Raw genomic sequence first — 12626 nt, forward strand, 5'->3', positions numbered from 1 at the left:
GGCACCCCCCCCCCAGCTACAGATTAAGTAGCATAAAGTTCACCAACTTAGTATGAATGCTTTAAATGGCAAAATATGGTATTCAGTGTTGTTGTTTCTCTTTTGTTGCACACGAAGAATTAATATCTGAAATTCAGAAATTATTCTAGTATTTTAAACTTTGTAAAGACAGCAATAAAACATAACAGCAGCAACCCCTCTCCTAAACACTGCCCCCAGCCCAAGAGTACTGTATAGAACTTCCAGGTGCAGGGGCAGTCTACCACTGAAGCCACCTGCTGGTTTGGCCACTGGACTAGGTGGGCCTTTGGTCTAACCTAGCAAAAGGGTACTTTTTATGGGGTTCTTTATGCACACACAGACTCCACAGAGACATTGAGGTACATCTGTTCATTTGTGGGGTTTTTTTGCTATGGCACATCTCATGGAGGCATTCCAAACACCCCACCCAGAAGAAAAGGGAAAACATTTACAGCATTCAAACAAGTTCTCAGCATAACATGTCTGGGGTGGATGGGTTGTTTTTGTTTGCGGTTGTTACGTTATGTATTTTGTGTGTTTATCCTGTAAAAACTGCCACGAGACATTCAGATGAAGGGCGGTATATAAATTTAATAAATGATAATTTTAACAATAATTATGTTAATCAATAATGATATTTTAAGGGCAATTCTTCCCTGCCTGGAGATGGAGAAGGGATCTGGGAGGGTCTTGCAAACATCAAAGTGTAGAGGAACAGAAGAAGGTTGGGACAGCAGAAAATGGAATGTGATGGAATCTTTCTTGGAGCCCAAAGTGGAAAATGTCTGTTGAGGCTGACAGCTGAAGAGATGAAAAAATGGAGGGGGGGAGAGCGCGGTGTAGTGGTTAGAGTGCTGGACCAGGACTTGAGAGAGCAGAGTACAAATCCCCACTGCCATGAAGCTCACCTAGGCCCATGTATGCCAGTATATAAAAGTGATAAGACGGGGGTGAACTAAGAAAACACAAGATAAATAGGGGTTAAAAGGAACCATGGAAAAAGAGGATAGGAAGTCAACGAATGTTTTCTGATCTTTAGTCGATTATTCAAAATCTTTGAAAGGATTTTTCTTTGTTGCCTCGTTTTTGTTTAATGCTTTGTTGATGTGGAATGTTATCAGAAAAGCAAATAAACAAAATATTTATGGGGGGAAATCCTGAATATGAAAGGAAGGAAGCTTCCCACCGCTGCAAGGAGACCTGCTGTGATGCCAACTGAATCGGACCTTCCTACTTTCACAGGTAAAAAGCTCGAAGCAAAATTTAAAAATTCCTTCCAGTAGAAGCGTGCATGCACACGAAAGCTCATACCAATAACAAACTTAGTTGGTCTCTAAGGTGCTACTGGAGGGAATTTTTTAATTTTGTTTCGACTGCGGCAGACCAACACCTGGCTACCTACCTGTAGATAAACAGGTGGGAGACCTACCTCACAGGGGTGTCATGGGTGGATGAAATAGGCAGAGGAAGAACTATCTCCTCCTCCTCATGCTTTATAAAATTTGTTAGTCGTTTTCTCTTGCCCAAGGCAACCCAAAGCGACTGACAACCAAATGCAATAATAAATTATTATTATTATTCATTAAATTTGTATATATCGACAGCAAATCTCAGAGCAATCCACATCATAAAAAGACAAGATGAAAAGCACAGAACAACACCACCTAAAACGGTGCAGATAGAAATGCAACAACGAAACGAAACGGTTCTGCGCGTCCTGGTGGCAACGGAGCCTCCGGCTGTCCTGGCACTTGCCCTTCTCAATCATGGCCGCCTGCGCTTCCGCAGAGGAAGCGCAGAGAGGCCTGAAATGCAGCGGGGGGGGGGGGGGGTCAGGTGACGGGAGACAAGATGGCTGCCTTCCCCTGGTAAGGACGGAGGAGATTCTCTTGCAGATAGTCCCGGAGAGAGAAGCTGGGAGGAGGAGATGGCGGCTTGCGACGGGCAGCTTCCCGCTTTAATTCCCTTTTTGTCTTGCAAGGCTTTGCTGACATGTTTGGGGCGGGTTCTTTTTTTGAGGCTTCTGGTATTTCTTATTATCTTTCATGGGAGGGCAGGCAGATATGGCACACCAGGCTCTAACAGGCTATGTGATGCTTAGGTACTTAAATGTTATTTTATTTCACTGGGTACCCTTAGGCCATTCATTGTCTTTCAGCCTAGCCTACCTCGCAGGGTTGTTGTGAAGTTAAAATGGGGAGCGGGCAGAACCCATGCATGCCACGTTGAGCTCTTTGGAGGAAATGTGAGATGTAATGTAGTAACAAATAAAATATCAGGTGCCATTCTGGAAATCCTTAGCCGTGGTGAGACAGGCAGAAATCCAACGGGTGCATCTTTTGGGAATTGTAGGTGTGATGGGCCATGTATTTGGGGAAATAAATGTTTAAAGCACAAAGAGGCTGCAACAGCAAAGCGGGTCTTGGTCAACATTTATTGCAGTATATATTTCCTTGGTCTGTAGCCCTCTTCATTGGCTGCATTATGTTAGCCTCCTTTGGGATGTGTGCTTACGTGATACATAAAGAGGCATCCTGGTGTAGTGGTTAGTTTGGACTAAGGCTGAGGAAAACCCAGTTTCAAATCCTCAGTCAGCCTAACCCATTATTTGTGAGGATAAAATGCCCTGATAAAAATGCCATTAAAAACAGAGAAAATCCAAAATAGGATCCAGTGGTAATGAAATACAAAAATGTACAGTTTTGGCCTCTTCATTCAGCAGTGGGGTCTGCATGCTGAAGATCCCAGGTTTGGGCCCTGGTATTTCCAGATTACAAGGATCTGGTGTCAGATGATGGAAAATATTTCTGCCTGAAATCCAGTCAAAATACTGGACTAGATCAAGGCTGGGGAACTTGTAGCTCTCCAGAAGATAAAAAAAAATCCTTCAGTAGCACCTTAAAGACCAACTAAGTTTTAATTTTTGTATGAGCTTTCGTGTGCATGCACACTTCATCAGATACTGAAGATATCTGATGAAGTGTGCATGCACACGAAAGCTCATACCAAAATTATAACTTAGTTGGTCTTTAAGGTGCTACTGAAGGAATTTTTTTTATTTTGTTTCGACTCAGACCAACACGGCTACCTACCTGTAACCCTCCAGAAGATGTTCATGTCCTGTTCCCATCAACTTCAGCCAGCATAGACAGGGAGTGGTCAATTATGATGGGATTTGTAGTACAATAAAATCTGGTAGGCCACAGGCTCCTCATCTCTGGGTCAGATGGTCTAGTCTCATCTAGTATAAGGCAAGCTTCCTGTGTTTCGTTGTTTTTCTCTGTACACAGATGCCTCTGATTTTCACTTAACTTTCTTTATTTCGTAACATTGCATGTACTGACTGCCGACAAAAAGAGAAGTGTTTTCTACTGCGACAACAGAAACACTGCACATTTGAAACAAGATATCTTGTGGGTTCTAACTGGAAACAAGAGGTTAGCGCAGGCATACTTGCAAAGTATGTCCATAATGCTGAATCATGGACAATTTGCCATACATTCCCTGAAATCTAGCATGTCAGGAAGAAGGTGCAGGCTGTTGTAAAGAGCTGCACCCACACCACAGTGCCATGAAAGTTTACTTGTCGCTGAGGTGGTAAACCTGTAGAGCAGCTACAGTAAGTGCTCACTTGCTAGAACAGTTTGCTGTACAGCATACATTCTTTGCACAACATGGACATCTAGCATGTCAGGCAGAAGGCTAGGCTAAAGCCCTGTCTAAAGTGAGCAGTTTTACCAGCTCAGAAAGAACTGAGAGTACACTTATTTTAGAAGTGTAGGAAGGAGGGCAGGGAGGCACTACATAGTATAACATTTTTTATTAGTTAGTTGAATACTTTAAGGCAGGGATGTGGAAACTGTTGGGTGTTGTAATCCAACAACTTCTGGAGGGCCACAACTTTCTCGTTCTTGTGTTAGAGATCTGTGCATTCCTCATGTTAGTTGTTTAGCTACTTTGGAATATACAGTGGTGCCTCGACTTACGAATTTAATCCGTTCCAAAGGCACTTTTGTAGGTCGAAAAATTCGTAAGTCGAAAAACGTGATTTCCCATAGGAATGCATTGGAAACGGAAAAATTTGTAAGTCGAAGCAACCCCATCTAAAAATTCGTAAGTAAAAAAAAACCTATCTAAAACCGCCGCTGTTTCCGTTCGGATGTCGAGAAATTCGTAAGCGTGTGGCCATTTGCCTCATTCGTAAGTCGAAAAATTGGGTTGTTGAGTCGTTTGTAAGTCGAGGTACCACTGTATGTGCAGTTTCAGTATACAGTATATTTTTCTCCAGTCCACTTCCCTTTGCCATCCAGTTGGTGTCACTGTTGATTTGTATTAGCAATCTACTGTGCCGATTCTCCTGGCCCTTTTTTATTTATTGCAGCAGAGCACAGTGGTAAGAGTACCATATATAAAATAAAGTTGAGGTCTTTGAAATTCAGATAACTTCAAGATGGCCACTCCCTTGTGCCTCGTGACTGGAATTCCATGGGCCCTGCTGTTCACACAACTGCATACATTCGCCTTACATTTATAGATAACTTGTGTTGAATGTAGAAGGAAGGTGCTTGGCTTGATGAGTGGGCTGTCTTTGAATTGCAAAGCAAATAGGGATGTTTTCTGCCTGTTTAAGGCTTTAATTAAATTTCCCTTGCAAGTTCCCTGTGAGACAATATTCCAAGTTTTAAATATAGAGTTTGGAGATTTTAGAACAATTTGACTCTTCATTGAATCATGGAAATGTAGAGTTGGAAAGGCCCACAAGGGTCCCCTAGTCCAACCCCCTGCAGTGCAGGAATCTTTTGCCCAACGTGGGGCTATCTGTTGGGTCTATAAGGGATGGGGAACCTCCAGATGTTGCTGAACTACAACTCCCATCCTCCTGGTTCTTTAGCCATGTTGGCTGGAGTTGATGGGAGCCGAGTCCATCAACATATCTGGAAGGCCACATTTTCCCTGCCCCTGGACTATGTTATAGCAGTATAGCTGAATTGGGATTTGAACTCTGTTCTAGCATGCTATGCAGCAGGAGTGGCTAACTTTTTTTGGCACGACAGCTTCATTCACTCTTGGCCAATCCTCTGAGGCCTGCAAGCATACCTGCCAAGTTCCTCTCTGAAAAATAAGGGACCAGACCGAAAGTAGCATACCGGAAGTAGCGCAATGGCCATTTTGGAACTGGGCGGAGCATGCTCAGAAGTGACTTTTGTTGCTGCTGTGCCCAGTTCCAAAATGGCCACTGCACCAGAAGTCGCGCTGCAGCCATTTTGGAACTGAGCAGAGCAGCATCAAAAGTCGCTTCTGAGCATGCTCCGCCCAGTTCCAAAATGGCCGCCGCGCCAGAATAAACTGGGGAAAAACAAAAAAATCCGTTTTTTCGGCTGGGGACAGCTGGAAAAACGGGGGTTTCACGGGGAAAATGGGAGACTTGGCAGCTATGCCTGCAAGGTGCCAGTGAGTGCCTTCAGTTCATGTTCTTGTACAGGCACACAGCTTCCTTTCCTTGGACATGAGATGAGTAGGTGGGGAGAGGGCGATTTTTATCCCCACCTGAGTGCTGGGCCAAGGGAAGAGGTTCAAACTTCTCTTCCTACCCCAGCGTTTTGTCCACTTTTAATTTTTTGCCTTTTAGCCGCTGTAAAAACTGGTGATGTATCATGAGACCAGAAGAATTTGCTTGCAAGCTGTTCTGGCTCTTTGGCAATCACTGAGTGGCAATCGCTTTCAAAAGTGTAACATTTACCACTTGCTGACTGGCTTTTAAAATAAAGATTTAGAGTTGAGCCCAATTAAATCATTGCGCTTGTGGAACAACGCTTCCCTTCTCTCCCCTCCTCCAGTGCATTGCTCAGATTTGCTCTGGGGAACCTGCCAACCCTCCAGAACAGTTTTGAGGGGGGCAGGGATGTAGGGAAGGGATCAGAGGGAGGGGAAGTTCAGGTGCATCAGCGAAAGGCTTTCCAAGAGCACAATTACAATCCAATAATAATACGAATACATAGTAATAATTCTTTGTAACTTTTCAAAGCACTTCATTATCTACTTGTAATCCTAACAACAATCAAGTAAGCTAAATCAGTACAGTCGTCCCTTGGTTTTCAAGCAGCTTAGTTCTCGAATGTTTTGGCTCCCGAACACTGCAAACCTGGAAGTGAATCTTCCGGTTTGCGAACTATTTTTGGAAGCCGAATGTCTGACAGGGCTTCCGCGGCTTCCGATTGGCTGTAGGAGCTCCCTGCAGTCAATCAGAAGCCGGGTTTGGGTTTCTGAACGTTTTGGAAGTCAAACGGACTTCCGGAACGGATTCAGTTTGACTTCCAAGGTACGACTGTACTATCACACACACCTTCCCTATCCCATTCCAGATGTTGGGAATGAAGTTAAGTGGGAGTCATTTGGCTAAGGTTTTCTGGTGAGTTCATTGTACATGGAAGGCTCAAACTGAGGACTTCCTTATTCATAGCTCAGCCTCCTGGTCACTGCTATGCCAGCTTTTTAATATACCATGTGGGTGTTTGCTAGAGTCAGTGGTACCTCGGTTTAAGTACACAATTGGTTCTGGAAGTCTGTACTTAACCTGAAGCGTACTTAACCTGAAGCGAACTTTCCCATTGAAAGTAATGGAAAGTGGATTGTCCGTTCCAGACGGGTCTGCGGAGTACTCAACCTGAAGCATACTTAACCCGAAGTATGAGTGTAATTGGTTCTGGAAGTCTGTACTTAACCTGAAGCGTACTTAACCTGAAGCGAACTTTCCCATTGAAAGTAATGGAAAGTGGATTAATCCGTTCCAGATGAGTCCGCGGAGTACTTAAACTGAAAGTACTTAAACCGAGGTATGCCTGTAATTTTGTGTGTGTGTGAATCTGGGATTGGTGCACAGAATGACCTAAGACTAGGATTCTCTTCATTTTACTGTTCACCCAGTAAAAATTAGTCCCTGCATAAGATGTCTATTGATTCATAGGATACCTTTTAAAAGCGAGCCAGTGAGTGCAAATAGCTGTGCTAGAAGTGGTCTTCTGTTTCTTGTCCCAGGTACCAACATTGTCATCTTACTGTCTCAAACAGGCACAATTTTCTCAGGTCCAGATTGCAATTTGCAATAGAAACCAGCATTTAAAGTTTCGGTTGCGCGCATTTGCTTTCTGCTGCTTCTTTAGATTCTTCTGAGGTCCAGCAAAAATGCTGTTTCTGTGAAAGGGTGAAGGGAACTCTCACTCACCCAAACTCTGTGCTGTTTTAATTGTGAAAGTCCTTACAAATGCTAATAAGCTCGAGGGGCCAGCAAAGTAGCAGAAGTGTGGGGAAAACATTGAGAATAGTGCATTCAAGTGAATATTTATACGCAGGGCAGGCAGGAAACTGGAGATTAAGAAACTTGGAGAGACAGGCATGAGCGTCCTTCACTGGGTTCTTTTTCTCCTCCTCTTACAATGTCTCATTAGGTTGTAAAGCCGTTCCTTTCAGTAGGACTGATGGTTTGTCTGATTCAATTGGCCTTCAAAGTTGCACAGTCGGTTGGTGGCTGAGCCTTTGTCAAATGCTTTTTTAGAATAAAGTGTTGTCTGGGCTTAGAAGAGTTGTGAAAATGCAGTTGATTTGCAGGACATGACTGGCAGGTTATCCCCCCCCCCACCGCCCGCCCTTGTTGTTTTTTTCACCTGAAGTTTATACCAGCTAAAAATAAGCAGCAGATTTGTAATGTGATTGCTTGGAGCTTTGGTGGATTTCACAGTTGATAAAGGCAACAATAGAAGGAATCTTTGCAGCTTCTTTTGTTTGATGGAAGCACTGTTTGATGCCTTGGAGAAAAGGGTAAAAGATGACAGACAAAAGGAAGTATTCCTTTAGAAATGGAAACTAAGCAATAGAAAGGACCGTCCAGTGTGTGTGCAGTGGCACATAAGCACAAATGACTTTATAAAACAGGAGTGGGGAACTGGATCTGGCTGGTGGGAATCTGTTCAGTGCCGGAAATACAGGTCTAATAGATGGCTGTCCAACCTTTGCCTGAAGACCTCCACTCTCGTCAATTTCTGCCCTCACCCTTCCCCTCAGGTGGGCGGGGTTTGCGACATCGCGCAAGGCTTACCTGGAACGGGTGCCACCCACCTGCTTGGGGTGGCCTGTGACCCACCACCTGGCCAGGTAAAACAAAGGATGCCTGGCCAGCGGGTGGGTGGAGTTAAGGCCAAAGAAAGTAGGCTGAGCCTTGTGGTCAAGCAGCCTCTTTGTTCTTTCTTCCTGCTAGAGTTTATTCTGATGTTCAACTGAAATCTGCACTCCTGTAACTTGTACCCATTCAGATGGGAGTATCTGGAGGTCTCTATCATGTCATGTTAGTTTGATCCTCAGTCCAAGGCAGCTTTGGGTGTCTCTGCCATGTGCTGCTCTGAGCATCGTCTTGTGGGGAAATGTGGCTTGTAAACACATCGCACAAACTTTGCTCCTCTTCCAAAATGCTTCCGTAGGGAGCTGACAGCTGTGGGTACCATAGCTGAGTGACGTGTCCTGCTCCTTTTTTGCACAGAATGATGGAGTTAGGCCAGTGTTATAAACTGAGATATGAAAGCTAGGAGCTAAATGGCACCTTAAACCTGGGTTATGGGCGCAACAATGGAACGTCTACCGTGTTTCTCCAAAAATAAGACACCGTCTTATATTTATTTTTCCTAAAACACACACATGGTGGCTTATTTTCAGGGGATGTCTTATTTTTTTTATATTAAGTATGGTACAGTTAAACCTACAAGGTTAAACTGCCTATCACTATGGCTTATTTTCGGGGTATGGTATGGCTTATTTTCGGAGAAACACGGCAGGTGCACTTTTTTTTTAATAACAAGAATACAAAGCTGAAAATGAATGAACGGCAGCTAAATTACTATGTTCATTTTTCACACGGCCTAGTCCAGGCATGTCCAAAGTCAGTTTCAGCCCGCTGGGCGGTTTAATCCGGCCCCTGTGGCAGTTTATTCCCTGGGGTAAAATCCTAAAAACCTCAACAACTTCAATCCTAAAAAAACCTCAATAACGTCAACCCTAAAAAAAGGTTAACAACTTCGGTTGGCCATTTGGTCGACTCTCACAACCCTTCACTGCATCAAATCTGGCCCTCTTTAAAAAAGTTTGGAGACCACTGGGACTCCTTCCCTTGCCCCCCCCCCATATTCTTAAGAGGGTCTCTTCTCCAGTCTTCTCCAGCTGTTTGCTATTCTTCCTTGATACATTCATGCTTACAATCCTATCTGCTGCTCAATTTTATCTCCTGATGCATGTTTTTCCTTCTTGCTTGGCACATATCAACCCATTTACAGTTCTCTGATTTCATGCAAAGAACTTCAGAGAGATCACCTTTTCTTGTAATTTCCTTTTTCAAAAACAGTTGCACGTGAATGCTCGGCATGTGTTTCCAAATCACAATTCTATAAGTTCATTATGGTTTCCTCCTTCAGGCATGCTAGATCAAGAAACTACGTACGTGAATTGGAATCATGCAGGCTGGAAACCGTGTCTGTGGATTTTGGAGACCACCATCCACTGAAACCCATTACAGTAGGTTTGCTTCGCAACCGTTCAACAGTCTTATGTAGCCATGTTGGTCTAGTAGACCGGGGACAGACTAATGAACAGACCCTTTTTGGCTCTCATGCTGATGCTTTGAAATGGACCCATTGCTATTTACTTTCTACCACTCAATGGAAACCCTGCTTCTTTAAAGAAGCCTTTGGGGAAAGGGGAACTGTGCACCATTTGTGCAGTTTACACTGACACTAGAGTATTCAGTTTTCTAGTTGTGAGATGTGGATTTGATTCGTACAGCTAGAGCCCTGATTTACAGCTGTCTATCAGCGCCATCTGGTATGCAGGCTGAGACCCTACCTGCCTGCAGACTGTCTTGCCAGAGTGGTGCATGCTCTAGTTATCTCCCGCTTGGACTACTGCAATACGCTCTACATGGGGCTACCTTTGAAGGTGACCTGGAAACTACAACTAATCCAGAATGCGGCAGCTAGACTGGTGACTGGGAGCGGCCGCCGAGACCACATAACACCGGTCTTGAAAGATCTACATTGGCTCCCAGTACGTTTCCGAGCACAATTCAAAGTGTTGGTGCTGACCTTTAAAGCCTTAAATGGCCTCGGTCCAGTATACCTGAAGGAGCGTCTCCACCCCCATCGCTCTGCCCGGACACTGAGGTCCAGTACCGAGGGCCTTCTGACGGTTCCCTCGCTGCGAGAAGCCAAGTTGCAGGGAACCAGGCAGAGGGCCTTCTTGGTAGTGGTGCCCGCCCTGTGGAATGCCCTCCCATTAGATGTCAAAGAGAAAAACAGCTACCAGATTTTTAGAAGACATCTGAAGGCAGCCCTGTTTAGGCATGCTTTTAATGTTTAATCGATTATTTTACTTTATTTTTCTGTTGGAAGCCGCCCAGAGTGGCTGGGGAAACCCAGCCAGATGGGTGGGGTAGACTGCACCTAGAACCAGTTCATTTCTTCACCATTGTATTCCTATATTAGGGTTGGCCAGCATGGTACCCTCTAGAGCAGGCATCCCCAAACTGCGGCCCTCCAGGTGTTTTGGCCTACAACTCCCATGATCCCTAGTTAACAGGACCAGTTGTCAGGGATGATGGGAATTGGAGTCCAAAACATCTGGAGGGCCAAAGTTTGGGGATGTCTGCTCTAGAGCTTTTGGATAACAACTCACGTCAGTCCCTGCCAGCATGGGTAAAGGGCAGGGACGATGGGAATTGTAGTAACTAACACCAGTAGAACATGCTTGGCATGTGTTTCCAAATCACAGTTGACTATCCCCACCTAAAGCAATGGACTTAGGCATGCAAAACTCAGTCTAGAAGATTGCAGCTTTGGCCTGCAATCCTTTATACACATACTGTACCTGGGTGTAAGTCCTGTTGAACTCAGTGGAACTTGTTTCTGAGTAGATAGTTGTACAGTTGCACTCCCTTGGTACAAGATGGCAGATTGCTTTCGTATGCACACTTATCTTAGAGTAAGCCCTATTAAAATAAGCAAGGCTAAGTAAATGTGGGAAGAATTGTCTTGTTAGTGTCAGGCACGCCTTCTGACTATTATTATGTATTCCTCAGGTAATGGAATCGAAGACAAAGAAATTAGGCCGCAAAGGAAGCACTTCCTCTACCTCCTCCTCCTCTTCCAGTTCAATGATGGATCCCCTGAGCTGTGTGTTGGACGGCACTGATCCTTTGTCATTGTTTGCTGCAACTGCAGATCCCTTGCTGACTGCAACTACGGTAACATTCTTGTCGCATTGACTAGATCCTTGTGAGCCTGCCTGCCTGCCTGCAGCTCTGCTCTGTGGCCTGTAATGGAATGATGATGGATTGAGGAAGGGCCATAGCTCAGAGGTAGAGCATCTGCCTTGGGTACAGAAGGTTCCAGGTTCAATTCCTGGCGTCTCCAAGCAGGGCTGGGGAAAACCATTGTCTGAATCCCTGGAGAGTCACCTGCTGGTCAGTGTAGATAACACTGAGCTAGATAGACTAGTGGCCGGACACAACATGAGACAGCTTCCTTTGCTATGAACCAGGGACTGGGCTTTTTCAGTGGTGGCCCTGCACTTACAGAATCTATTTCATGTTCCTCCATCATTATAAAAAAATTCCTTCAGTAGCACCTTAAAGACCAACTAAGTTTTTATTTTGGTATGAGCTTTCGTGTGCATGTATCTGACGAAGTGTGCATGCACACGAAAGCTTATACCAAAATAAAAACTTAGTTGGTCTTTAAGGTGCTACTGAAGGAATTTTTTTATTTTGCTTCGACTCAGACCAACACAGCTACCTACCTGTAACTCCTCCATCATTGTTTGTTTTAAAAAGGTTTTAGTTCATTTTTATTAAACAATATGCTTTTTATTTCAGTTGCATTTTTTAATGCTCCACTTTAGATCAGAGTCTACTGTCCACCTTAGTATATATGCATATTTGTTTAATTGATAGTGTCTTTTTTATTTCATATTTAGTTGCAAACATATGCAGTACGTATATATATATATATATATATATATATATATATATATATATATATATGCAGTACTGCTCCTCAACCAGGTATGAAGGCGATGTACATCACAACATCAAACACATTCAGGAAACAATTAGAAACAGACAGAGAGTCACTGAGCAGAAAAAGAAATTAAGAATTTAGCAAATGCTTGAGTGAACAAAAGTATTTTTAATTGCCAGCAAAAAAGCATACTGCTGGGAGAAGGTTGTTTCACAATGTGAGCTGGAAATGTCTGAGAATGTCCTCGCTCTGCTTGCCATCAGGTGGCTCAAAGTAGGCCTTGGCCACCACCAAGAGGGGTGCTTTCAAAGCTCTTGGTTGGCAGGAAGGTTCATCTGGCTGTTTCACCGTTGCACTCGTGCTGGTTCTCATGTCCTGAAAGGTGAAATATTTTGCTAGTAGCAGATGCACAAATAATAGACTATGTTTCTTCAGGCGTTGCTAGGATGTGTATCATTACTTATCTGTGTTCAGGGGTGGGAAACCTCGGACTCTGGGTGTCAGGCTGGAAGAATCCCCCCCCCCCCCGGATGGCACCGAGAATCAGGGAGG

General features: G+C 44.2%; 1 protein-coding gene across 2 annotated transcripts in view; it reads left to right on the forward strand.

Moving 5' to 3' along the window:
* The first annotated feature begins 1852 nt into the window (after positions 1–1852).
* Positions 1853–12626, forward strand: part of VPS35L (VPS35 endosomal protein sorting factor like) — an 85462-nt gene continuing 74688 nt past the window's right edge. Inside the window, exons 1-3 of one of the 2 annotated variants that reach the window (XM_035131197.2) lie at positions 1853–1889; positions 9477–9576; positions 11135–11299. In XM_035131197.2, the coding sequence (XP_034987088.1) occupies positions 1873–1889; positions 9477–9576; positions 11135–11299 (282 nt within the window). In that variant the 5' untranslated portion in view covers positions 1853–1872. Of the gene's footprint in view, positions 1890–1927; positions 2123–9476; positions 9577–11134; positions 11300–12626 lie in introns of those variants that run through there. The other variant, XM_060282388.1, reaches the window with a different exon arrangement.

This window comes from Zootoca vivipara, chromosome 14 (genome assembly GCF_963506605.1).
Source record: "Zootoca vivipara chromosome 14, rZooViv1.1, whole genome shotgun sequence".
NCBI lineage: Eukaryota > Metazoa > Chordata > Lepidosauria > Squamata > Lacertidae > Zootoca > Zootoca vivipara.